Source organism: Mus musculus, chromosome 7 (genome assembly GCF_000001635.26).
Source record: "Mus musculus strain C57BL/6J chromosome 7, GRCm38.p6 C57BL/6J".
In the NCBI taxonomy this organism is placed as follows: Eukaryota; Metazoa; Chordata; class Mammalia; order Rodentia; family Muridae; genus Mus; species Mus musculus.
The window spans coordinates 6,078,048-6,105,207 of NC_000073.6; the positions used below are offsets into that span (position 1 = coordinate 6,078,048).

General features: G+C 42.1%; 1 protein-coding gene across 1 annotated transcript in view; it reads left to right on the forward strand.

The window, feature by feature from the left end:
- Nlrp4c (NLR family, pyrin domain containing 4C) overlaps positions 1-27,102 on the forward strand; it is a 59,989-nt gene extending 32,887 nt beyond the window's left edge. Inside the window, exons 6-10 of the mRNA NM_031389.2 lie at positions 6,497-6,664; positions 14,420-14,590; positions 20,783-20,953; positions 22,706-22,876; positions 26,471-27,102. Coding sequence (NP_113566.2) covers positions 6,497-6,664; positions 14,420-14,590; positions 20,783-20,953; positions 22,706-22,876; positions 26,471-26,564 — 775 coding nt within the window. The 3' untranslated portion in view covers positions 26,565-27,102. The remainder of the gene's footprint in view (positions 1-6,496; positions 6,665-14,419; positions 14,591-20,782; positions 20,954-22,705; positions 22,877-26,470) is intronic.
- The last annotated feature ends 58 nt before the right edge of the window (positions 27,103-27,160 follow it).

A 27,160-nucleotide genomic window follows, 5' to 3' on the forward strand; every position in this document is an offset into this window, starting at 1 on the left:
TTTTTGCATCGATATTCATAAGAGAAATTGGTCTGAAGTTCTCTATCTTTGTTGGATCTTTCTGTGGTTTAGGTATCAGAGTAATAGTGGCTTCATAAAATGAGTTGGGTAGAGTACTTTCTACTTCTATCTTGTGAAAAAGTTTGTGCAGAACTGGAATTAGATCTTCTTTGAAGGTCTGATAGAACTCTGCACTAAACCCGTCTGGTCCTGGGCTTTTTTTGGCTGGGAGACTATTTATAACTGCTTCTATTTCTTTAGGGGATATGGGACTGTTTAGAAGGTCAACTTGATCCTGATTCAACTTTGGTACCTGGTATCTGTCCAGAAATTTGTCCATTTCGTCCAGGTTTTCCAGTTTTGTTGAGTATAGCCTTTTGTAGAAGGATCTGATGGTGTTTTGGATTTCTTCAGGATCTGTTGTTATGTCTCCCTTTTCAGTTCTGATTTTGTTAATTAGGATTTTGTCTCTGTGCCCTCTAGTGAGTCTAGCTAAGGGTTTATCTATCTTGTTGATTTTCTCAAAGAACCAACTCCTCGTTTGGTTAATTCTTTGAATAGTTCTTCTTGTTTCCACTTGGTTGATTTCACCCCTGAGTTTGATTATTTCCTGCCTTCTACTCCTCTTGGGTGAATTTGCTTCCTTTTATTCTAGAGCTTTTAGATGTGTTGTCAAGCTGCTAGTATGTGCTCTCTCCCGTTTCTTCATGGAGGCACTCAGAGCTATGAGTTTCCCTCTTAGAAATGCTTTCATTGTGTCCCAAAGGTTTGGGTACGTTGTGGCTTCATTTTCATTAAACTCTAAAAAGTCTTTAATTTCTTTCTTTATTCCTTCCTTGACCAAGGTATCATTGAGAAGAGTGTTGTTCAGTTTCCACGTGAGTGTTGGCTTTCTGTTATTTTTTTTGTTATTGAAGATCAGCCTTAGTGCATGGTGATCTGATAGGATACATGGGACAATTTCAATATTTTTGAATCTGTTGAGGCCTGTTTTGTGACCTATTATGTGGTCAATTTTGGAGAAGGTACCATGAGGTGCTGAGAAGAAGGTATATCCTTTTGTTTTAGGATAAAATGTTCTGTAGATATCTGTCAGATCCATTTGTTTCATCACTTCTGTTAGTTTCAGTGTGTCCCTGTTTAGTTTCTGTTTCCATGATCTGTCCATTGGTGAATGTGGTGTGTTGAAGTCTCCCACTATTATTGTATGAGGTGCAATGTGTGCTTTGAGCTTTACTAAAGTTTCTTTAATGAATGTGGCTGCCCTTGTATTTGGAGCATAGATATTCAGAATTGAGAGTTCCTCTTGGAGGGTTTTACCTTTGATGAGAACGAAGTGCCCCTCCTTGTCTTTTTTGATGACTTTGGGTTGGAAGTCAATCTTATCAGATATTAGGATGGCTACTCCAGCTTGTTTCTTCATACCATTTGCTTGGAAAATTGTTTTCCAGCCTTTTATTCTGAGGTAGTGTCTATCTTTTTCTCTGAGATGTGTCTCCTGTAAACAGCAAAATGTTGGGTCTTGTTTGTGTAGCCAGTTTGTTAGTCTATGTCTTTTTATTGGGGAGTTGAGACCATTGATGTTAAGAGATATTAAGGAAAAGTAATTGTTGCTTCCTGTTATTTTTGTTGTTAAAGTTGGCATTCTGTTCTTGTGGCTGTCTTCTTTTAGGTTTTTTGAGGGATTACCTTCTTGTTTTTTCTAGGGCATTGTTCCCGTTCTTGTATTGTTTTTTTTCTGTTATTAACCTTTGAAGGGCTGGATTCGTGGAGAGATAATGTGTGAATTTGGTTTTGTCGTGGAATACTTTGGTTTCTCCATCTATGGTAATTGAGAGTTTGGCTGGGTATAGTAGCCTGGGCTGGAATTTGTGTTTTCTTAGTGTCTGTATAACATCTGTCCAGGCTCTTCTGGCTTTCATAGTCTCTGGTGAAAAATCTGGTGTAATTCTGTATGTTACTTGACCTTTTTCCCTTACTGCTTTTAGTAGTCTATCTTTATTTAGTGCATTTGTTGTTCTGATTATTATGTGTCGGGAGGAATTTCTTTTCTGGTCCAGTCTATTTGGAGTTCTGTAGGCTTCTTGTATGTTCATAGGTATCTCTTTCTTTAGATTTGGGAAGTTTTCTTCAATAATTTTGTTGAAGATGTTTGCTGGTCCTTTGAGTTGAAAATCTTCATTCTCATCCACTCCTATTATCCGTAGGTTTGGTCTTCTCATTGTGTCCTGGATTTCCTGGATATTTTGAGTTAGGATCTTTTTGCATTTTCCATTTTCTTTGATTGTCGTGCCGATGTTCTCTATGGAATCTTATGCACCTGAGATTCTCTCTTCCATCTCTTGTATTCTGTTGCTGATGCTCAAATCTATGGTTCCAGATTTCTTTCCTAGGGTTTCTATCTCCAGTGTTGCCTCACTTTGAGATTTCTTTATTGTGTCTACTTCCCTTTTTAGGTCTAGTATGGTTTTGTTCATTTCCATCACCTGTTTGTATGTTTTTTCCTCTTTTTCTGTAAGGACTTCTACCTGTTTGATTGTGTTTTCCTGTTTTTCTTTAAGGACTTGTAACTCTTTAGCAGTGTTCTCCTGTATTTCTTTAAGTGATTTATTAAAGTCCTTCTTGATGTCCTCTACCATCATCATGAGGTATGCTTTTAAATCTAGGTCTAGGTTTTCGGGTGTGTTGGGGTGCCCTGGACTGGGCGAAGTGGGAGTGCTGGGTTCTGATGATGGTGAGTGGTCTTGGTTCCTGTTAGTAGGATTCCTACGTTTACCTTTCGCCATCTGGTAATCTCTGGAGTTAGTAGTTATAGTTGACTCTGTTTAGAGATTGTTCTTCTGGTGATTCTGTTACCGTCTCTCAGCAGACCTGGGAGACAGATTCTCTCCTCTGAGTTTCAGTGCTCAGAGCACTCTATGCTGGCAAGCTCTCTTACAGGGAAGGTGCGCAGATATCTTGTTTTTGGACCTCCTCCTGGTCGAAGAAGAAGGCCCAAAACAGGGCCTCTCTCAGAAGCTGTGTTGCTTTGGCAGTTCCCAGAAGCTGTCAGCTTCTGTGGTGCAGACTCTCACCTGTGCAGACTAAATTCCTAAGTTCCAGGGAGTCCTGGAACCAAGATGGCGACCGCTGCTCCTGAGGCTGAGGCCGCCTCCCGAGCCAGGCGGACACCTGTCCTCTGGTCCGGACGGTGGCCGGCTGTCTGCGGCCCGCCAAGGGTGCTGCCTCAGCGGCTCTGTGCTTCTGCCCGTCCCAGAAGCTGTCCGGTTCTCTGGCGCACCCTCTAACCTGTTCAGACTAATTTCCTAAGTTCTGCTGAGTCCCGGAACCAAGATGGCGACTGCTGCTGCTGAGGCTGAGGCCGCCTCCCAAGCCAGGCGGACACCTGTCCTCTGGTCCGGATGGTGGTCGGCTGTCTGCGGCCCGCCAAGGGTGCTGCCTCAGCGGCTCTCTGAGCTTGTGTTCTATCTATGCTGAGCATGTGTTCTATCTATGCTGAGCTTGTGTTCTAGCTATGCTGAGCACGTGTTCTATCTATGCTGAGCTTGTGTTCTATCTATGCTGAGCATGTGTTCTATCTATGCTGAGCACGTGTTCTATCTATGCTGAGCATGTGTTCTATCTATGCTGAGCTTGTGTTCTATCTATGCTGAGCATGTGTTCTATCTATGCTGAGCTTGTGTTCTATCTATGCTGAGCACGTGTTCTATCTATGCTGAGCTTGTGTTCTATCTATGCTGAGCACGTGTTCTATCTATGCTGAGCACGTGTTCTATCTATGCTGAGCATGTGTTCTATCTATGTTACATGACTTGATTTGCTTCCTGAACATGTGTTCATGGCAGGTGGTCATACCTGAAAAGTTGAAATTCTGACTGACAGTAAGCTAGGTGAAAATCCCGTACTATTGATCATATCTAGATGGAGCTCAGAGATTGTTGGTGGCATGAATTTGATCCAAACGGATGTCATTTATAAACATATGTATGCAGACCTCACAAGAAAAGTTCAAAGATGGTTAGGACCTAGAGGCAAGGATAATGGGTCCTGGTTTGTGACAGAAAGGGAGGTGGGGATGAATGTGGAGGACTACGGTTATTTTTTTAAGATTTATTTATTTTATTTACATGAGTACATGAGTACACTGTAGCTGTCTTCAGACACCAGAAGAAGGCATCAGATCTCATTACAGATGGTTGTGAGCCACCATGTGGTTACTGGGATTTGAACTCAGGACCTCTGGAAGAGCAGTCAGTGCTTTTAACCACTGAGCCATCTCCAGCCCTACAGTTCTTGATATATGCACTTTATCCTATTTTTCTGCCATGAATACTAGTATTCTGTATGGTTCTAAGATAGCCATGCTTTGGGTTTTGAATGATTGAGTTATATAGCAAGAGAAAAACTAAAGATTAAGTAGCAAGTAGAGGAAAGAAGGCACAGATAGCTAGCAAATTATTACCAGATCTGACACATCATCAGAGGAGACTAGGATAGCCCAGTGAGAGAGACTAGGATAGCCCAGTGAGAGAGAAAACTAAAGATGACATCATATAGGAGAGTGCATGCATCCAGCTAAAGCTGACTGGGGACACCTCACTGAAGCAGTCAGAGGGAACTCTTCATCTCCTGTCCTGGGGGAAGGAGCAGGGTGTCTGTTTTGTGCCACCACATAAAAGAACAAATTGCAGCAGATAGATATTGTCTGCAAATAACTTGAACAAGACAGGGGCTTGGGCTCATCCAGCAGAAATGACTGGGGAGGCCTTGACACAGCCCCGCTGGAGTTCCCCATGGAGAGGTCCAGGCAGAGTAGCACATTCTCTCCACCTGTGAGTTCCTGTTTTCTTCTCTTTCCCTCATAATAGCTGTAGGGCATTGTAGGTATAAACAATAGTTACTTTGGTTGGCACTGGCCATTCTAGCCATTCTCAGGAACACAGTGTTTTTACTCTTGGGCTGTGTGACTGCTCTTCCATCTCCCTATTGCAGACCCACAGGGGCCAGCCCTTCCCTGGATACAGAGTCTTACAAGACATTTGCAATAAACATGAAGTCTGGGACAGGAAAGCCCTTCTTATTCTCAGAGTTCAATTTCAGCAAGCTTAAACAGCACGTCAGTTTCCTAACACAGCATACATTATATCTGGTAACTCAAGGGCATCACACACACCACCACCATGATCACCACCAACAAATGAATAAATAAATGTAATTTTTTAAAACTGGGCTTGAAAGATGGCTCGGAGGTTTAAGAGCACCTGTTGCTCATGCAGAGGACCCAGGTTTAAGCCCTGTCCCAGAACTCAAAGTGAATGGCTTAGGACCACCTGCAACTCTAGTTCTAGGGGATATGACACTCCCTTCAGGCCTCTATAGGCACCAGACATACATGTGATGTACATATATACATGTAGGCAAACACTCACGTTCATTAGGAATAAATCATTTTGGCCTAGTCGGCCATCACTGGAAAGAGAGGCCCATTGGACTTGCATACTTTATATGCCCCAGTACAGGGGAATGCCAGGGCCAAAAAGTGGGAGTGGGTGGGTAGGGGAGTTGGGGGGGGAGGGTATGGGGGACTTTTGGGATAGCATTGGAAATGTAAATGAGGAAAATACCTAATTAAAAAAAAAAAGAAAGAAAAATCTTTTTTGGAGGTTTTTATTAGATATTTTCTTTATTTACATTTCAAATGCTATCCCAAAAGTTCCCTGTACCCTCCCACTGCCCTGCTCCCCTACCCGCCCACTCCCGCTTCTTGGCCCTGGCGTTCCCCTGTTCTGGGGCATATAAAGTTTGCAAGACCAAGGGGCCTCCCTTCCCAGTGATGGCTGACTAGGCCATTGACTGCTACATATGCAGCTAGAGACACGAGCACTGGGGGTACCGGTTAGTTCATATTGTTGTTCCACCTATAGGGTTGCAGACCCCTTCAGCTCCTTGGGTACTTTCTCTAGCTCCACCATTGGGGGCCCTGTGTTCCATCCAATAGATGACTGTGAGCATCCACTTCTGTGTTTGCCAGGTACTAGCAGAGCCTCACAAGAGACAGCTATATCAGGGTCCTTTCAGCAAAAGCTTGCTGGCATATGTAGTAGTGTCTGGGTTTGGTGGCTGATTATGGGATGGATCTCCAGGTGGGGTAGTCTCTGGAAAGTCCATCCTTTCGTCTTAGCTCCAAACTTTGCCTCTGTAACTCTTTCCATGGGCATTTTGTTCCCTATTCTAAGGAGGAATGAAGTATCCAAACGTTGGTCTTCCTTCTTCTTGATTTTCTTGTGTTTTGCAAATTGTGTCTTGGGTATTCTAAGTTTCTGGGCTAATATCCATTTATCAGTGAGTGCATATCATGTGTGTTCTTTTGTGATTGGGTAAATCTTTTTTAAAATAAGGAACAATGTCAAATTCTGTGAAGTCCCAAACCTTCATGGGGATAGCAAAGGAAAATGTCATGAAGACATAGCAGTATGACGTTATCTTTTTCCTGCAGGGTAGCAGCCTGTAACCTTTCACCAGATGACTGCAAGGTCTTTGCCTCCGTTCTGATCAGCAGCAAGATGTTAAAGCATCTTAATTTGTCATCTAACAACTTGGACAAAGGGATATCCTCTCTGTCCAAGGCTTTGTGCCACCCAGACTGCGTTCTGAAGAACTTGGTGTAAGTGGCCTTGGGAGGAGGGGTGCACTGTAGGGACAGTGGAAATAGTTTGAATATAGACTCTGCTTACTAAAGTCTGCCAGTTGTGTGTCTGGGGAAATTGCTCAGGGTGTGGGAGTACTTTCTATGCAGATATCAGCAGTAAATGATGTCTGCAATCCCAGAGCTGAGGAATGAAGATTAAGTGGGTTTTAGGGCTCAGGGATCAGCCATATTGGTGAATCGCAGGCTCAGAACAAGGCAGAGAGCAACTGAGGAAGACACCAGCATCACCATCAGCCTGCACGCATAGGAGCACACATGCAACATGCACACTGTTAGATCTCCAAGGCAACATAGAGAGAGGAGGTAGAAAACAGACTAGAGACTAATCTCAGCCAACTGGACTATTTCTTCCAAAACAGCAAAGGACAGAGTGTTTCCTGTGGTAAAGGGGTGCCTGTGTGTCTTCATTGGGGTGATATGAGGGTATTGTTTGCATCCATAATGGGCTAGGACAGTTACCTAGTCTCATTCCTTGGGCTTAGAATGTAGCTAAAGGGTGCTTGGGCATTCTTTCTTTCCTTGAGTTGTCACAGTTTCTGTGTTGAGCTGCTGACTAGAGGAAGGCCATCTATAGGAATCCTGTCCAGGGACCATGGCATTCTCTCAGACACCACACAGACAAATTAATTAGTTATAATATCTTCCCATTAATGCATTCCCATAGCAGAAGCTTCAAAGCATAAACCTAAGAAACAAACAAGCACGGTGGGCTGGAGAGATAGCCTGGTGGTTAAGAACACACACTTTGCTCTTCCAGAGGACCCATTTGTTTCCTAGCACCTGTGTTAGGTAACTTAACATCCACTTGTAGCTCTAGGACTGAGAACTCAAACATCTTCTTCTGGCCTTCACAGTCACCCTCTCTCACATGGACAGAACACATACAGCACAACACAGATACTCGTAATTAAAAATAAGCCCTTCCAGTCGGCGCCAGAACCGGGTCACCTTGGGTGCAGGATCAGCAGACACCCCCATGTTCCACAGAGGTCTCTCCACACGATCTTAGGATCACTGGTGAGTGGAACACAACATCTGTTCCAATCCAATTGTGACAGGCCTGTGACAGCAGGAACAAAGACACTAGACCCCTTCCTAAACAAAGACTTGGGTTCCTCCTGATCAGTTCTGGTATACCTTGGTTTCAAACAGACCAGACAGCTCCACATTCCTCAAAGGAGACATCACTTCCAGGCACTGTAACATACCCAGGATCTTAGGACAACGGGATCCCAGGATAACAGGAGCTGGGTCACACCAGTATTTCAGGGTCTCAGAGGAAGCTTGACTGTCAAAAACTCTGACACACCCAGAATCTCAGGTTCACAGGAGCCCACAATCAAAGGATCACAGAGAAAGCTGGACTCTTCTTACACGCGTTCTCGTGACCGGCCAGGAAGAACACAGCAAACCGGAATCTTCTGCGGCAAAGCTTTATTGCTTACATCTTCAGGAGCCAGAGAGCAAGAGCAAGAGTGCAAGAGCTCTATTGCTTACATCTTTAGGAGCCAGAGCGCAAGAGCGCAAGAGTGCAAGAGCCTTATTGCTTACATCTTCAGGAGCAAGAGGCAAGAGCCAGAGCAAGAGAGAGAATGGCAAAACCCCGTCCCTTTTTAAGGAGAATTATTCTCCGCCTAGGACGTATTACTCCTTGATTGGCTGCAGCCCATCGGCCGAGTTGTCGTCACGGGGAAGGCAGAGCACATGTAGTGGAAAACTACCCTTGGCACATGCGCAGATTATTTATTTACCACTTAGAACACAGGATGTCAGCGCCATCTTGCAACGGCGAATGTGAGGGCGGCTCCCCATAGACTCTGAGGAGTCCTGAATCAACTGGGATTATAGGAAGGACAGGCTCCAATCAGATATATTGAGGGCAGCATGCACTTGAGATAGTCAGATGGCAGGAGGCAAGGATAAGAGCAGAAGCAACAGAAACCAAGGTTACTTGGCATCATCAGAGCCAAATTCTCCTACTGTAGCAAGTCCTGGATACACCATGGCACCAGAAAAGCAAGACATAGATCTAAAAATCACTTCTCATGATAATGATGGAGGGCTTTAAGAAGGAAATACAGGAAAACACAGGTAAACAGCTAGAAGCCTTTAAAGAGGAAACACAAAGATCCCTTAGAGAGTTACAGGAATACACTACCAAACAGGTGATAGAATTGAACAAAACCATCCAGGATCTAAAAATAGAAGTAGAAAAAATAAGACCCAAAGGGAAACAACTCTGGAGATAGAATCCCTAGGAAAGAAATGAAGAACCATAGATGGGAGCATGAGCAACAGAATACAAGACATGGAAGAGAGAATCTCAGGTGCCGAAGATTCCATAGGAAACATGGACACAACAATCAAAGAAAATGCAAAATGCAAAAAGATCCTAACTAAAAACATCCAGGAAATCCAGGACACAATGAGAAGACCAAACCTACCAGCAAATATCTTCAACAAAATTATAGAAGAAAACTTCCCATACCTAAAGAAAGAGATGCCCATGAACATACAAGAATCCTACAGAACTCCAAATAGACTGGACCAGAAAAGAAATTCCTCCTGACACATAATAATCAGAACAACAATGCACTAAATAAAGACAGAATATTAGTAGCAGTAAGGGAAAAAGGTCAAGTAACATATAAAGGCAGGCCTGTTAGAATTACACCAGACTTCTCACCAGAGACTATGAAAGCCAGAAGATCCTGGATGATGTTATACAGACACTAAGAGAACACAAATGCCAGCCCAGGCTACTATACCCAACCTAACTCTCAATTACAATAGATGGAGAAACCAAAGTATTCCATGGCAAAACCAAATTCACAAATTATCTTTCCACAAATCCAGCCCTTCAAAGGATAATAACGGGAAATACAAGGATGGAAACTACGCCCTAGAAAAAGCAAGAAAGTAATCCTTCAACAAACCTAAAAGAAGACAGCCACAAGAACAGAATCCCTACTCTAACAACAAAAATAACAGGAAGCAACCATTACTTTTCTTTAATATATCTTAATGTCAGTGGACTCAATTCCCCAATAAAAAGACATAGACTAACAGACTGGATACACAAACAGGACCCAACAATTTGCTGCTTACAGGAAACCCATCTCTGGGAAAAGACAGGCACTACCTCAGAGTAAAAGGCTGGAAAACAATTTTCCAAGCAAATGGTCTGAAAAAAACAAGCTGGAGTAGCCATTCTAATATTGATTAAAATCAACTTCCAACCCAAAGTTATCTAAAAAGACAAGGAAGGGCACTTCACACACATCAAAGGTAAAATCTTCCAAGATGAACTCTCAATTCTGAATATCTATGCTCCAAATGCAAGGGCAGCCATATTCATTAAAGAAACTTTAGTAAAGCTCAAAGCACACATTGTACCTCACACAATAAAGGGGGAGACTTCAACACGCTATTCTCATCAATGGACAGATCCTGGAAACAGAAACTAAACAGAGACACAGTGAAACTAACAGAAGTTTTGAAACAAATGGATTTAACAGATATCTACAGAACATTTTATCCTAAAACAAAAGGATATACCTTCTTCTCAGCACCTCATGGTACCTTCTTCATAATTGACCATATAATTGGTCACAAAACAGGCATAAACGGATACAAAAATACTGAAATTATCCCATGCATTCTATCAAATCACCATGGACTAAGGCTGATCTTCAATAACATAAATACTAGAAAGCCAACATTCACATGGAAACTGAACAACACTCACCTCAACAATACCTTGGTCAAGGAAGAAATAAAGATAGAAATTAAAAGATTTTTTAGAGTTTAATGAAAACTAAGCCACAACATACCCAAACTTATGGGACACAATGAAAGCATTCCTGAGAGGAAAACTCATAGCTCTGAGTGCCTCCAAAAAGAAACTAGAGGGAGCATACACTAGCAGCTTAACAGCACACCTAAAAGCTCTAGAACAAAAGGAAGCAAATTCACCCAAGAAGAGTAGCCAGCAGAAAATAATCAAACTCAGGGGCGAAATCAACCAAGTGGAAATGAAACAAACTATTCACAGAATCAACCAAACCAGGAGCTGGTTCTTAGGGAAAATCAGCAAGATAGATAAACCCTAGCCAGACTCACTACAGGGCACAGGGACAGCATCCTAATTAACAAAATCAGAAATTAAAAGGGAGACATAACAACAGATCCTGAGGAGATCCAAAACACCATCAAATCCTTCTACAAAAGGCTATACTCAACAAAACTGGAAAACCTGGATGAAATGGACAAATTTCTAGTCAGATACCTGGCACCAACGTTAAATCAGGATCAGATTAATGACCTAAACAGTCCTATATCCCCTAAAAAAAAAAAAAAAAAAAAAAAAAAAAAAAAAAAAAAAAAAAAAAAGATGCAGTCATTAATAGTCTCCCAACCAAAAAAAAGCCCAGGATAAGATGGGTTTAGTGCAAAGTCCTATCAGACCTTCAAAGGAGACCTAATTCCAGTTCTTCTCAAACTATTCCACAAAATAGAAACAGAAGTTATTCTACCTTCTACGAAGCCACAATTGCTCTGATACCTAAATCACATAAAGACCCAACAAAGATAGAGAACTTCTGACCAATTACCCTTATGAATATCAATGCAAAAATACTCAATAAAATTCTCGCTAACCGAACTCAAGAACACATCAAAACAATCATCCATCGTGACCAACTAGGCTTCATTCCAGGGATGCAAGGATGGTTTAATATATGGAAATCCATCAACATAATCCACTATATAAACTAACTCAAAGACAAAAACCACATGATCATCTCATTAGATGCTGAGAAAGCATTTGACAAAATCCAACACCCATTCATGATAAAAGTCTTGGAAACATCAGGAATTCAAGGCCCATACCTAAACATAATAAAAGCAATCTACAGCAAACCAGTACCCAACATCAAAGTAAATGGAGAGAAACTCGAAGCAATCTCACTAAAATCAGGGACTAGACAAGGCTGCCCACTTTCTCCCTACCTATTCAATATAGTACTTAAAGTTCTAGCCAGAGCAATTCGACAACAAAAGGAGATCAAGGGGATACAATTTGCAAAACACAAGAAACTCAAGAAGAATGAAGACCAAAGTGTGGACTCTTCACCCCTTCTTAGAATTGGGAACAAAACACCCATGGAAGGAGTTACAGAGACAAAGTTTGGAGCTGAGATGAAAGGATGGACTATCCAGAGACTGCCCCACCCGGGGGTTCATCCCATAATCAGCCACCAAATGCAGACACTATTGCATACGCCAGCAACATTTTGCTGAAAGGACCCTGATATAGCTGTCTCTTGTGAGGCTCTGCTAGTACCTGGCAAACACAGAAGTGGATGCTCACAGTCATCTATTGGATGGAACACAGGGCCCCTAATGGTGGAGCTAGAGAAAGTACCCAAGGAGCTGAAGGGGTCTGCAACCCTATAGGTGGAACAACAATATGAACTAAACAGTACCCCCAGAGCTCGTGTCTCTAGCTGCATATGTAACAGAAGATGGCCTAGTCGGTCATCATTGGAAAGAGAGGCCCCTTGGTCTTGTAAACTTTATATGCCCCAGTACAGGGGAAACACCAGGGCTTTGAAGTGGGAGTAGGTGGGTAGCGGAGCAGGGGGGCAGGTAGGGCATAGAGACTTTCAGGATAGCATTTAAAATGTAAATGAAGTAAATACCTAATAAAAAGTGGAAAAATTAAAAATAATAACAAAAATAAAAATAAAACACATACTCAGGCACATCATGAGTTCTAACCCTGTAGGAGGCTGAGACAGGAGGATTTCAAGGTCAAGGTCGGACCAGAACAGCCCATGTAAAGGTGGAAAGAGAGAACCAACTCCACAAAGCTGCTCTCTCACCTTCACATGCATATGTGTATATGATGTTCCTGTAAACATCATATTCACATATACACAATCATAATCATTTAAATCCTCCAATTGGTTCTAAACCTAACATTTGTAGATTATTTTTTGTTGTTGTTATTTCCCCAGTCAACAATTATTTGGTGTTTAAATTGTATATTATAAGAAGACTGGAGGAGAGGTTCTGCCACTGCCTGGCAAATACAGAAGTGGATGCTCACAGTCATCCATTTTACAGAGCACAGGTCCCCAATGAAGGAGCTAGAGAAAATACCCAAGAATCTGAAGGGGTCTGAATCCCCATAGGAGGAACATCAATATGAACTAACCAGCATCCCCACAGCTCCATGGGTCTGCACCAATCAAAGAAAATACATGGTGGGACTCATGGCTCTTGCTGCATATGTAGCTGAGGATGGCCTAGTCAGTCATCAGTGGGAGGAGAGGCCCTAGCTCCTGAGAAGGTTCTATGCCCCAGTATAGGGGAATACCAGGGTCAGGAATGGGAGTGGGTGGGTTGGGGAACAGGGGGAGGGGATAGGGGATTTTCGGAGGGGAAACTAGGAAAGGGGATAACATTTGAAATGTAAATAAAGAAAATATCTTTAAAAAAAAAAGACTGGAGGAAATTGGAACTAGTATATGGGAGAGTATCGACAGGTTGGACACATGCTGAACCACTATACATAGAGCTCTTGAGTACCGGCAGAGCTTTACATCCACAGTGACCCTGACCCCACATCCACACTCACCCCTGCTACCCGTACATATCAAGGGTTTCTTGTACTAAATTTCAAAAGCTGTTTGACTAGATTAAAGTGCCTGTAGCAGACACATAGACTTGTATCAGTAACTTAGTTTTGTCATGCAGAATGGGACAGTCACAGAGAATAATGCCCATGAACTAAACTTCATCTCATACTAAATGAGCCTCTCTTGTAATTGTGGGTGGAATAAATGAGTAGGCTAATAAGGAAGAAAATTAAGGACTTTAGAACATGGGAGAGAGGTTTGGTGTTTTGGATAGGGCCAATGATGGTGATTTTTCATGTCATGTATTCCTATATATTTCATATTATGATGGATAGTGTTATCTGTCACCCTGGAACAATGATACTCACCTGAGAAGTGAGTATCAATAAAGGAGTGTCTAGGTGGGCCCATGAGCATGTCTCTAAGAGATTGTCTTAATTATGCTAATTAGTCTGTGAAGACCCAGCCCACAGTGGGCAGCACCATTACCCTGGGTTTAGGTCCTGGATTATTGAAGAATAGAAAATAATGCCATGCATCTATGAATTCTCTGTACCTTTGCCTCTAGATGTGATGTGGCCAGCTATTTGAAGTTTCTGCCCCCTTGATTTCACACAATGAAAGAGTGCAGTCTGCAATAGTGAGCTAAATTAGAGCCTCTCCCCGAAAAATTGATTTTTATAAGGATATTTTTTCTCACAACAACAGAAATAAAACTAAACCACATAGACATTATTTTTAAAATATATTTTCATACTGTTTATTATACAAGACAACATTGATATGGATGCCCATGTTACAATAACCATGTCACTATAAGAAGCATCATTGAGGCATTGCTAATATAAAGGATTCAGATTAGATTCAGGTAAGTTCTTCAGAACATTAGCATTGTCAGGGAATTACTCAGTTTCAATGCTAGATCTAGTGTGAAGTCAGATGAAGGGAAATATGTTCCACTGAGCCAGGAGTGCGTCATCTTGCTTGACTATTTTGTCACTGCTACTTACAAGGTTGTAGAACTGTTGTATTTCCCCCCTTACATGCCTTTCTTTCCCTGAGATAGGTTAGTCAACTGCTCCCTCAGTGAGCAATGTTGGGACTACCTTTCGGAAGTTCTTAGGCGGAACAAAACACTGAACCACCTAGACATCAGCTCCAATGACCTGAAGGATGAAGGGCTGAAGGTTCTCTGTGGGGCTCTGAGTCTCCCAGACAGTGTCCTGAAGTCACTAAGGTAGGATTCTTTGAGCTTGGCCTTGGAGGCTCTGTTTAATAATCTTTAATGTATATGCCTGAGTGTATGCCAGGTAGGGTCACTCACCTCAGGCTACTGAAGACCCTTTCCTTAGGACAGATAGATCTGTGTCTTGGCCTCTGTGTCCTGGTTTTTGTGTGTGGTGGGAAGCCTCTCAGAATGGGGACTGAGAGAAAGAGGAATTATGACTGGAGCCAGAAGGATGGTTAAGAAGTTTGGATGGGGGCTAGAAGATGAACAAATATCAACAGATGGAAAACTGGAGCCCAGATCCTAGACAGAAGGGTGTATTAGTGAATTTCTCATCACCATGACTGTGATGAAATATCTGACAGAAGCAACTTAAGGGAGGCAGGATCATTCGAGGTCACGGTATGGAATGGTCTCATCTCTTCTGTTGGGAAAAAAGCATGATGAAGTGGCCTCATAGTGGATAAAAATTATTCTCAATATTGTGCATCAGGAAGCAGAGTATGGAACCAAAATCAGGGTCTAGAATATAATCCTTAAGCCTACACCAAGTGGCCCACGTCTACCTGTTAGACCCCAATCTTCCAGAGGTCTCCCAACTTCCCAAAATAGTGCCCCGATCTGGGGACTAAGTGTTTAAACACAGGAGCCTGTAGGAGACATTTCGTGTCCAAAGAAAGAGTAAGATGAGGAAGAGGGAACCCAGAAATGTGTGTGTGAATTAGTTATTATGCATGAAAATTCTACCATGGAAAAATAAACAGCAGTGTAACAATAATGGGAAGATAAACGACAGATCTCTCGATTTCAAATTATAAAAGCCAGAGGTATTTGAGTGATTTAGTGTGGTAGTTGTTTTTATCATGCCAAGTGGACTAGTATCCCATGATCAAATGGCTTTGGTGAGAAATCCAGATGTGTGGTACTGTTACCTAATCTGTTGTGAAATCTCAGAGTCCCAACATTTTTGTCCTATGTAGAAAGGGATAAGGAAGAAAATTAAAATGCTTGTATAGTGTGCTTTTTCCTCTTATAATGGCTTTGTAAAGCCCACTAAGGTATCATTAAGGATACATATTTGAAAACATTAAAAGTATTCATGATTCCCCAGCACTAAAAAGAAAGAAGAAAAGGTAGTTTAAAAGTATAAACCACTTGAGTTCTCTAAAAATACTGAATTTGTGTTTAAAAAAATCTGTTGAGAGAGGAAAAATCTGTTTTCTCCAATGGAATGACACTGAGTATATGGCCCACACTCCAGGGCATGCCCCATACTCAGGAGTAGTTGGTCAACACAAGATGGATTCCATGTTTCATGGGCTGCTTTTTTTCCAAACTGGGTGAGAATGAGATCCTACCTCAAAAAAAAAAAAAAAAAAAAGTAAAAAGTATATGGTAATTACAAAAACCCTGCTAACTGCAGCCTAAGGAGGGTTCTGAAAAAGGCAGGAATGGGAACAGCGCGGATTCATTAGTGACTCGGAGTCAGTAGTAGATACAAGCTGTCAGTTCAGGTGCTCTCTCTGTTCCCTGAAGATTCTCATCATTCTTTCTTCTCCTTTCTGGCCAGAGAGCCTGAACCCAGCCTTTTATTTACTAAAGCTACATCATCAAGGGTTTGATCATTGTTAATAATCTTCAAATTTTCTTAAATTTGCCGGGCACTTGTGGCACACGCCTTTAATCCCAGCACTCAGGAGGCAGAGGCAGGTGGATTTCTGAGTTCAAGGCCAGCCTGGACTACAAAGTGAGTTCCAGGACAGCCAGGACTACACAGAGAAACCCTGTCTCAAAAAACAAACAAACAAACAAAAAAGTTAACTATCATTAAAAATAGATTTTAAAAATTCTTAAATTTACATAAATTCTATGAATCCCAGATCAATAGTCCCAACCCCCATTCTGCTTAGAGCAGAAACTAAACACAAAGCTAAAGCACATTTTCTTACAGGTTTACATAGCCTGTTCTTCACAGGTAGCAGGTACAGCTCTTGTGGTTTCCTAGTACAACACACAGCAGTCTTTTTTTTAAGATTTATTTATTTATTTTATGTATATGAGTACACTATAGCTGTACAGATGGTTGTGAGCCATCATGTGGTTGCTGGGAATTGAACTCAGGACCTCTTCTCGCTCAGGCCCAAAGATTTATTTATTATATGTAAATATACTGTAGCTGTCTTCCGACACACCAGAAAAAGGCGTCTGATCTCATTAGGGATAGTTGTGAACCACCATGTGGTTGCTGGGATTTGAACTCAAGACCTTTGGAAGAGCAGTGAGTGCTCTTAACTGCTGAGCCATCTCTCCAGCCCAACAGCAGTCATTAGTAACTATTTTCATGTAAAAACAGACAGGTGACAGACTACTAAAATTAAAATGATTCCTTACAAAGTTTTAAATGTATGTAAGTAAAGTGATTAGCTCTCTTTAATATCAAGATGTAGAACCCTCAGCTCTTCCAGTACCCTGTCTGCCTGCAAGCTGCCATGCTTCCTGCCATGATGACAATGGACTGAACCTCTGAAGCTGTAAGCCTGCCCTAATTAAGTGTTTGCCTTTATAAGAGTTGCCTAGGTCAGGTTGTCTCTTCACAGCAATAAGACCCTAACTAAGACCCTTCTGTAACTCCAGTTCTGGGAAACTTGATCACCCCTTCTGACTTCGTAGGCACCTACTTTCATGTGGTTGGCACACATGTTTTTTTTAAAGTAGTGTCAGATTCACACCAGAATTTGAGAAATTGGAAACAGGATGAGCTCCCATCCACTGGTGGTCACATAATGCAAGTGATCCAAGTTACTTTAGGAAAAGAGCTGGTTCAACAAGCATTCCCAGTCAGCCACCATCCATGTGCATAGCTGAGTCTGTGATGCTATGTCATCTTTCTTCCCTTGATGTAAAGGATAAGCCTGGAAAGCCACCCCTACCCCTGCGTTATCCATGGTTTGGGTTACCCATAGTGCCCCACTCCATTTTAATATGAGTCACCTATAGTCACTCATGCTCAAAGGCATTATTTAACATAATATTGTTTTAAACTTTAAAAAGATTGTTTTGCCTCACCTAGTGTGTGTGTGTTTTTTTCTTTTTTTATTAGATATTTTCTATATTTACATTTCAAATGATATCCCAAAAGTTCCCTATACTCTCCCCACCACCACCACCCTGCTCCCCTACCCACCCACGCCACTTCTTGGCCCTGGCACCCCCCTGTTCTAGGGCATATAAAGTTTGCAAGACCTAGGATCCTCGTTTCCCAATGATGGCTGACTAGGCCATCTTCTGCTACATATGCAGCTAGAGAAATGAGGTCTAGGGGTACTGGTTAGTTCACATTGTTGTTCCACCTATAGGGTTGCAGACCCCTTCAGCTCCTTGGGTACTTTCCTAGCTCCTCCTTTGGGGGCCCTGTGTTCCATCCAATAGATGACTGTGAGCATCCTCTTCTCTAGTTGCCAGGCACTGGCATAGCCTCACAAGAGACAGCTATATCAGGGTCCTTTCAGCAAAAGCTTGCTGTCATATGCAGTAGTGTCTGGGTTTGGTGGCTGATTATGGGATGAACCCCCGGGTGGGGTAGTCCATCCTTTTGTCTTAGCTCCAAACTCTCTGTAACTCCTTCCATGGGTATTTTGTTCCCTATTCTAAGGAGGATTGAAGTATCCAAACGTTGGTCTTCCTTCTTCTTGATTTTCTTGTGTTTTGCAAATTGTATCCCCTTGATCTCCTTTTGTTGTCGAATTGCTCTGGCTAGAACTTTAAGTACTATATTGAATAGGTAGGGCGAAGGTGGGCAGCCTTGTCTAGTTCCTGAGTTTAGTGAGATTGCTTCCAGCTTCTCACCATTTACTTTGATGTTAGGTACTGGTTTGCTGTAGATTGCTTTTATTATGTTTAGGTATGGGTCTTGAATTCCTGATCACTTTTATCATGAATGGGTGTTGGATTTTGTCAAATGCTTTCTCAGCATCTAATGAGATGATCATGTGGTTTTTGTCTTTGAGTTAGTTTATACAGTGGATTACGTTGATGGATTTCCGTATATTAAACCATCCTTGCATCCCTGGAATGAAGCCTACTTGGTCAGGATGGATGATTTTTTTTTTTGATGTGTTCTTGGATTCGGTTAGCAAGAATTTTATTGAGTATTTTTGCATTGATATTCATAATTGGTCAGAAGTTCTCTATCTTTGTTGGGTCTTTATGTGGTTTAGGTATCAGAGTAATTGTGGCATCGTAGAATAAATTGGGTAGAGTACCTTCTGATTCTATTTTGTAGAATAGTTTGAGAAGAACTGGAATTAGATCTTCTTTGAAGGTCTGATAGAACTCTGTACTAAACCCATCTGGTCCTGGCCTTTTTTTGGTTGGGAGACTATTAATGACTGCTTCTGGGTTTTTTAGGGGATATAGGACTGTTCAGGTCATTAATCTGATCCTGATTCTGATTATTATGTGTCGGGAGGAATTTCTTTTCTGGTCCAGTCTATTTGGAGTTCTGTAGGCTTCTTGTATGTTCATGGGCATCTTTCTTTAGGTATGGGAAGTTTTCTTCTATAATTTTGTTGAAGTTATTTGCTGGCCCTTTAAGTTATTCTCATCTATTCCTATTATCCGTAGGTTTGGTCTTCTCATCGTGTCCTGGATTTCCTGGATGTTTTGAGTTAGGATCTTTTTGCATTTTGCATTTTCTTTTATTGTTGTGTCCATGTTCTCTATGAAATCTTCTGCATCTGAGATTCTCTCTTCCAACTCTTGTATTCTGTGGCTGATGCTCACATCTATGTTTTCTGATTTCTTTCCTAGGGTTTCTATCTCCTGAGTTGTCTCCCTTTGGGTTTTCTTTATTGTTTCTACTTCCATTTTTAGATCCTGGAGGCTTTTGTTCAATTCCACCACCTGTTTGGTAGTGTTTTCCTATAACTCTCTAAGGAGTTTTTGTGTTTTCTCTTTAAAGGCTTCTAGCTGTTTACCTGTGTTTTCCTGTATTTCCTTCTTAAAGTCCTCCATCATCATCATGAGAAGTGACTTTCGATCCATGTCTTGCTTTTCTGGTGTGATGGTGTATCCAGGACTTGCTACGGTGGGAGATTTTGGTTCTGATGATGCCAAGTACCCTTGGTTTCTGTTGCTTCTGTTCTTAAGCTTGCCTCCTGCCATCTGATTATCTCAAGTGCATGCTGCCCTCAATATATCTGATTGGAGCCTGTCCTTCCTATAATCCCAGTTGATTCAGGACTCCTCAGAGTCCAGCTTTCTCTGCGATCCTTTGATTGTGGGCTCCTGTGAACCTGAGATTCTGGGTGTGTCAGAGTTTTTGACAGTCAAGCTTCCTCTGAGACCCTGAAATACTGGTGTGACCCAGCTCCTGTTATCCTGGGATCCTGTTGTCCTAAGATCCTGGGCGTGTTACTGTGCCTGGAAGTGGTGTCTCCTTTGAGCACCATGGAGCTGTCTGGTCTGTTTGAAACCAAGGTAAACCAGAACTGATCAAAAAGAACCGGAGCCTCTGGTCAGGAAGGGCTCTGGTGTCCTTGTCTGCTGTCACAGGCCTGTCATAATTGGATTGGCACATATGTTGTGTTCCACTCACCAGTGATCCTAAGATCGTGTGGAGAGTCCTCTGGGGACTGTGGTGGTGTCCGCCGATCCTGCGCCCAAGGTGACCTGGTACTGGCGCCAACCAGAAGGGACTTGTGCCCCTGGTCAGGCCAGTTTTCTGCTTCCCTACTGCTGTAGGTCCCGCACGATTAGATTGAAACAGATGTTGTGTTCCACTCACCAGTGATCCTAAGATCATGTGGAGTGTCCTCTGGGGACTGTGGGGGTGTCTGCCGATTCCGCGCCCAAGGTGTCCCACTGCTGGCGCTGATGAGAAGCCTCTTTTTCTTTTTTCAAAGATTCATTTATTTATTTCATGCATGTGAGTACACTGTTGATGTCTTCAGGCACACCAGAAGAGGGCATCAGATCCCATTACAGATGGTTGTGAGCACCACGTGGTTGCTGGGAATTGAACTCAGCACCTCTGGAAGAGCAGTCAGTGCTCTTAACGGCTGAGCCATCTCTCCAGCCCAAGACCATGATGTTTTCTGAATCTCTGAGTACTCTCTGCAATTGTAGACATCGCTGGGCTTTGTGAAATGCTTCCTTTTCAGATCAGGGAATAACCACAGTATTGTGATTTTTCTCTTACAGTGTAAGATATTGTCTCATCACCACTAGTGGTTGCCAGGACCTGGCTGAAGTCTTGAGGAAGAACCAGAACCTGAGGAACCTACAGGTTTCAAACAATAAAATAGAAGATGCTGGTGTGAAGCTCCTGTGTGATGCTATAAAACATCCCAACTGCCACTTAGAGAATATTGGGTGGGTGTCACCATGGTCATAGCTGTGTCTTTGAGGGTGGCAAAAAGTGGGTGATTAGTGTGCAGAAAAGTAAATTAAAACTCCATAGGGGGACTGGAGAGATGGCTCAGAGGTTAAGAGCACTGTCTGCTCTTCCAGAGGTCCTGAGTTCAATTCCCAGTGACCACATGGTGGTTCACAACCATCTATAATGAAATCTGGTGCCCTCTTCTGGCCTGCAGGCACACATGCAGGCAGAATGCTGTTTACATAATAAATCTTTAAAAAGAACAAAAAATCCATAGGGCTAGACTGATGGCTCAGCAGTTAAAAGCACTAGCTGCTCTTCCAGAAGACCTAAGTTCAATTCCCAACACCTATATGTTATCTCACAGCTGTCTGTGACTCCAGTTTCAGGGGACCTGACACCCTCATACAGACATTCATACAGGAAAAATCCCAGTGAACATAAAATGAAAATCAATAAATTTTTTAAAAACTCCATAGGCAATGTAGGTAACATGGCAGTTAGCAGTAGTTAAGCCACTCTAAAACCTCAAGCCTGAAAGCAGTAAATCTTTACTGCTTGCTGATTGCTAGCCTAGCCAGGTATGATTTATCTCGACTGGGCATACTTACAGAATTGATAATCTAGGGAAATGTAATAGGGGGCAGCCTAACTGTTGGAAATGGAGGCAGGAAAAGGAGATGGTGTGTGGATAGATGTATAGATGGGGAGATGCATGGATATATGCGTAGATGCCAAGTTGATGGATGCATGGGTGGGAGGATGATTGGTTGCATGCAATGAGTTGATGTTTATTACACAGATGGATGCATATTTAGTTGGGTGAGCCCATAGATGTTTGGATGGATCTATGCACTGGTAGGTGAGTGATTGATGGTTGCAAGTATAGGTGTATGCTTGTCTTCATTGATGGAAGCCTGCATAGATAGATAGCTCTTACTTGGTTTGGAATATATATGGATACTGGATGCATGCATAGATGGTTGGATGAATGCAGGAATGGATGTCCACTGGAGAAGAGATGACAGGAGTGACGAGACCACATCTCATTGACTTATTTGAGTGGACTGGTATGGCAACTGCTTTGGCTGCCATGACAAAAATAGATTGACTGGCTCATACAGTAGGGATTTATTGATTAAACACAGTTGCAGAGGCTAAAAATGACATTATGCATCAACAGGGATGGGTTCTTTAGAGCACCAAACAAGGACTATGTTCCAGGCATTTTTCATTGACTTGAAAATGATTGTCTTCTCCTTGAGTCTTCACAGTTATACAAGATTAGATTCCCACCCTACTGTCCTCATTTTAATTTAATTCCCTCTCTAGAGACTGTCTGAAAATCCATACTCATGGGATACTGGAGATTGGGACTTCAACATATGAATTTTGACAGCTTATACTTTAGTCCATAGCAGAATGAATCTCAAGGGCTCAAATCAAAAAGTATCAAGGTGCTTGAGGTGTAGGCTCAGAGCTCAGCAACCTTTGTCCCCTGTTTCACTGTAGTACACAGTGTGAGGTCCAATTTCATCCAGCTTCAAGGGCTGGGACAGCAGGCCATTTGTGGAACTATTAGTTCACCACAGACATAGATATGGAGAATGAGCGATTGTGATCACACCTGCCAATAGTCCTCAGAGGCTATGGAGTGAACATACTCTAGATGACTGAGTCACCCCCCCCCCCACCCACCCACATGCCTTCTCACCCTGACACAGAACTATTCTTTTTTGTTGCAGATTGGAAGCCTGCGCACTAACTGGTGCCTGCTGTGAGGACCTTGCTTCTGCTTTTACCCACTGTAAGACCCTGTGGGGAATCAACCTGCAGGAGAACGCCTTGGACCACAGTGGATTGATTGTACTGTTTGAGGCTCTGAAACAGCAACAGTGTACCCTGCATGTACTTGGGTGAGCTGGCCTCTATTCTCTTTGGTGGGAAAAGTCCGTAGGGATAAGAAGGGATAAACTGAGATCTGAAATGTGCTGCTAATAATATGATAATTTAAGATAGAGATCAAAGCTTGGGGCATGGCTCAGGCCGTAGAGTCCTTGCCACACAAGTATAAGGAGCCAGAGTTTGATCCCCAGAAACTACATGGAAAAAGTCAGGCATAGGGTTTGTATTTATAATCTCAGTAATGGAGACATAAAGACAAGGAGAATCCTTAATACTCACTGGCCAGCCAGTCTAGTCAAATTGGTGAATTCCAGGCCAAATGAGAGGACCCCCATATCAAAAATCAAGGATGATATCTGAGGTTGGCCTCTGGCCTCTCTCTGCCTACGTATACACACACCCAAAATGCAAGTAACTCAATAATAAGATGATCACACCAATAATAATCCTGCCAATGCTACACCAGTAAGCATACCTTATCATGAAACCCCACCTCTCACTGAGGGACTATGGGTAGGTGATTGGTGTTTGGGGAAGAGACACCATAAAATATTTTTAAAATTCAAATTAAAAATAAATTTAAGTTATGCTCTCTCTCATGGTGATGCTGTTACAGGAGTATTAGATTAAGTATGAAGCCCTTCCTTGCCCGCTGACTGGTCAGTGCCCATGTACTGGCAATACTTGGTACTATTGTAAGGAGAATACATAAATATGGTTATAAATACAACTTTATTTATGCAGACAGTCCTGACTTAAGATTGTTTGGATCTACAGTACAAAAGCATGCCCAGTCATTCACTGTTTTCTCCAACACAGTAGTCATTAATTATATGAGATAACATTTTTAACATTTCAACATTTTAATATAATATCATCTTTATGTTAGGCGATTTTATTTTTGCCCACCTGGAGCCTAATATGAGAGCACTGAGAACCTTTAAGTGAGCTAGGGTGGTCTGCTTGTAGATATTGTGCATTTGTCATATAAAATGTGATCCAGAGTACTTATATAAGCATAAGATGTTTTTTAAGTATGAGATACACTATATACTACTATTTTTATAATCTTCAGCATTTATCTCTGTTGTTTGTTTTCCCCCTGTGGTCTTCAAACCCTTATGAGATCAAGGTGATTTTGTGAAAATATGTGAGTTCAGGTGCACATGTGTTCATGGGTTGTGTACACAAGCTGGAGACCAGATGAAAACCTCTAATGGCCATCCGTCATCAGATGCCATCCACCTCAGTTGTTTTTGAGATGGGATCTCTCACTGACACCTGAGAGTAACAAATTCTGTAAGGCTGGTTATCCATCAAGTGCTTGGAATCTGACAGTTTCTGCTTCCTTGGTTCTTGGACCACAGTCTTATTCCACTCTTTCTAGCTTGTTATGTAGGAGTTGGGAAGTAGCCTCAGCTCCTCATGTAGCAAACACTTCACTGGGAAGCCATCTCCTCTGGCCCTCAAGACCAGGGTCATTTTAGGCAGTTACTTAAGGTACTCATTTCTAGGAAACTGAAACCTTGCAGAGTTTTCCAACCTTTTGGCATTGCAACATGGCATATACAAAGTTCACACTCAAAAACTGTTCAGTTTGTTTACCAAAAAGAAATTTATTTTGAGTAAACTTAGACTTTTATGCTAGCCCTTTTCTTTTTTAGACTTTTATGCTACCCTCATCTGTGTGTGACTCATGGGTGACAGGTTGAATATGCCTATGAGATAAAATGTCTATAACTCTTCTTTCCTGGAAGGAAGACACAGGCTCACTTCCTAAGATTTACTCTTGCCAATTACCTTGCCCCCTCAGAGTATTGAGTGCCTGCGAGATTTCTTTCTTTCTTGGTGTTGGCTAGAGGTTGAAAGGGTACCAAGTGGGAGTGGGTGCATAACAAAGCAGAAAGAGGTGAGTTATCTGTCATTTACTGCCGTCACCCAGCTCCGCATCTGATTACAATTCAGCCATGTTTACCTGAACCCTGGATTCCTCTGATTTGATCTGCAAAGTAAGAGTTGTTCTTTAACATAAGAAATTTAAAACTATATAGATATCAGATAATGTGATAGATATTATGAAACTAAATAAGTTTCTATGATGTCCTCTTACTCCACTATGGAAAGTATCAGAAAGACATATGTTACAATTAATATATGCCCTAGTATATGGTTCATTCCTACAGGACAAACCTACTTAAGACATAAAAATACACATAGCATGATGGTCTGAATGAAAATGTCTCCTATTGGCTCAGATGTTTGATTATCTGGTCTGCAGTTGATATTGTTACTTCGGTAGGTTTTGGAAGTGTGACCTTGCTTGAGAAACTATGTCACTGGGACAGCCTCATACCGTACCCAGTGAGCTTTCTCTGCTTCATGCTTGTAGTTCAGTATGTGAGCACTCAGCTTCCTGCTCCTGTAGCCACCCTTCCCTGTCGCCATGGTGATCGACTTTTATCTCCCTGGAACAGTAGGAGTTTTAGGCAAATAGACCTTTCCTTCTGTAAGTTGGTCATGGTGTTGTGTCACAATAATAGAAAAGTAATTCACATAGAATGAAAATAGACAGGAACCAGGATATATGAGAGAGGGAGGAGGGTGAGTGCATGCATATTCATGAGAACAGTGACTGGTTGGAGCTTGAAAAAACATCAAGTCTTTTCCAAGTCTTCTATGCAAAACCCTAAGAAGGAGTTGGTACTTGTGGGAAGCACTGGAAGTACCACGATTCTGAATGTTGAAACCAAATTGAAATAAACCTCAGATGGGGTGTAGAGTTCACAGCACAGAGATGGTCAGGTAAAGTGCTTGCATCAGAAGTCTGAGGACCTGAGGTCAGATCTTCACCATCCACCTAGTAAACGTGACTGTGGTCTCATATGTCTGTAGCCTTAGGGCCAGGGAGGAAGGTGGAGACAGGAGGCTCCCTGAAGCTCACTGGCCAGCCAGTCTATGAATGGCAGGTTCAGTGAGAGACCCTGTCTCACAAAGATAAGGTGGAAAACAATTGAAGACACCCGACATTGACCTCTGGCAGGCAGGCATGCATGCACATATACACATACACGAATAGACAGACCAACAAATTAAGATAATTTTTATTTCATTTTTTAAGTTTTATGTATGGGTATGTTACATGCACATATATTCTGGCTTGGAGGCTAGAAGTTGGTATCAGATCCCCTGGAACTGAAGTTACAGATGGTTGTGAACTGCAGTGTGGGGAATTGAACCTGGGTCCTCTGTGTGAGCAGCCACCGCTCTTAACCACTGAGTCATCCCTCCAGTCCCCAGATCAGTTTTTATGGAAAAGTCTGGATGTCGGAGAGCAAAAGGTAAGGTGTGGAGAAATGGCTCCTCAGTTAAACATTTGCTGCTCATGCAGAGGACTCAGCCTCAGTTTCCTGCATCATCTGACATGGCAGCTCCCAACTGCTCTCACCCTACTCCAGCAGGTCCAGTGACTTCTGACTCCCACAGGCACCTGCACACATGTGCTGCCCAGAGATTCACACAGGCACGTGCACATATGTAAATAATTTTAGAGAATTAAATCTTAAAAGAAGAGTAAGTTAATTAAAGCTTTTTTTTAATCATTCTAGACTTCGAATTACTGACTTTGATAAGGAAACCCAGGAGCTCCTGATGGCTGAGGAAGAGAAAAACCCACACTTGAGCATCCTAAGCAGTGTGTAAGGCAGAAGCAGAAAACAAAGGTGGATGTTCTGCTGCAAGAAACATGGCTGTGTTCTGACCTCAAACTACCTCCAAAAGAAAGAGAGCAGGATCCTTAATTTGGCCCATTATATACAAAAATTACAGGTCACTAACATTCCAATGAGATACATACAGTTTCTTTACCTCCCCCCCCCCCATTCAGATGTGTTTTGCAAGATAGATGTGACTTTTTGTTTGCACTACAGATTCAAACAGGCCATTCAAAGACAGTTATGGTAAAATGTCTGCCATATAATGACAGTTTTTCCCACACTTGTATTCTAAGCATACAATAAAGTCTTTAAATGTATCTTTACTTTTAAAGATAAAAGTATCTTTAGAAATCCCTTAAGAAGAGATTTGCCTGTTGGTGGATTACTGGGCCTATAATGTCGGTCCAGGCAATGATGGTGCCCCACAAAGTTCTTTAGAGAAATGGACAAAGGTTGGGGAAATGATGATGGAAACTGTTGCTGTTTTGTGTTTTTTATTAAATAATAAATTTAGGCATTTTCTAAGTCTGATGACTTCTAATTTCAAATGTTAATGCATACATAGTAGTACGTGTGTGTGTG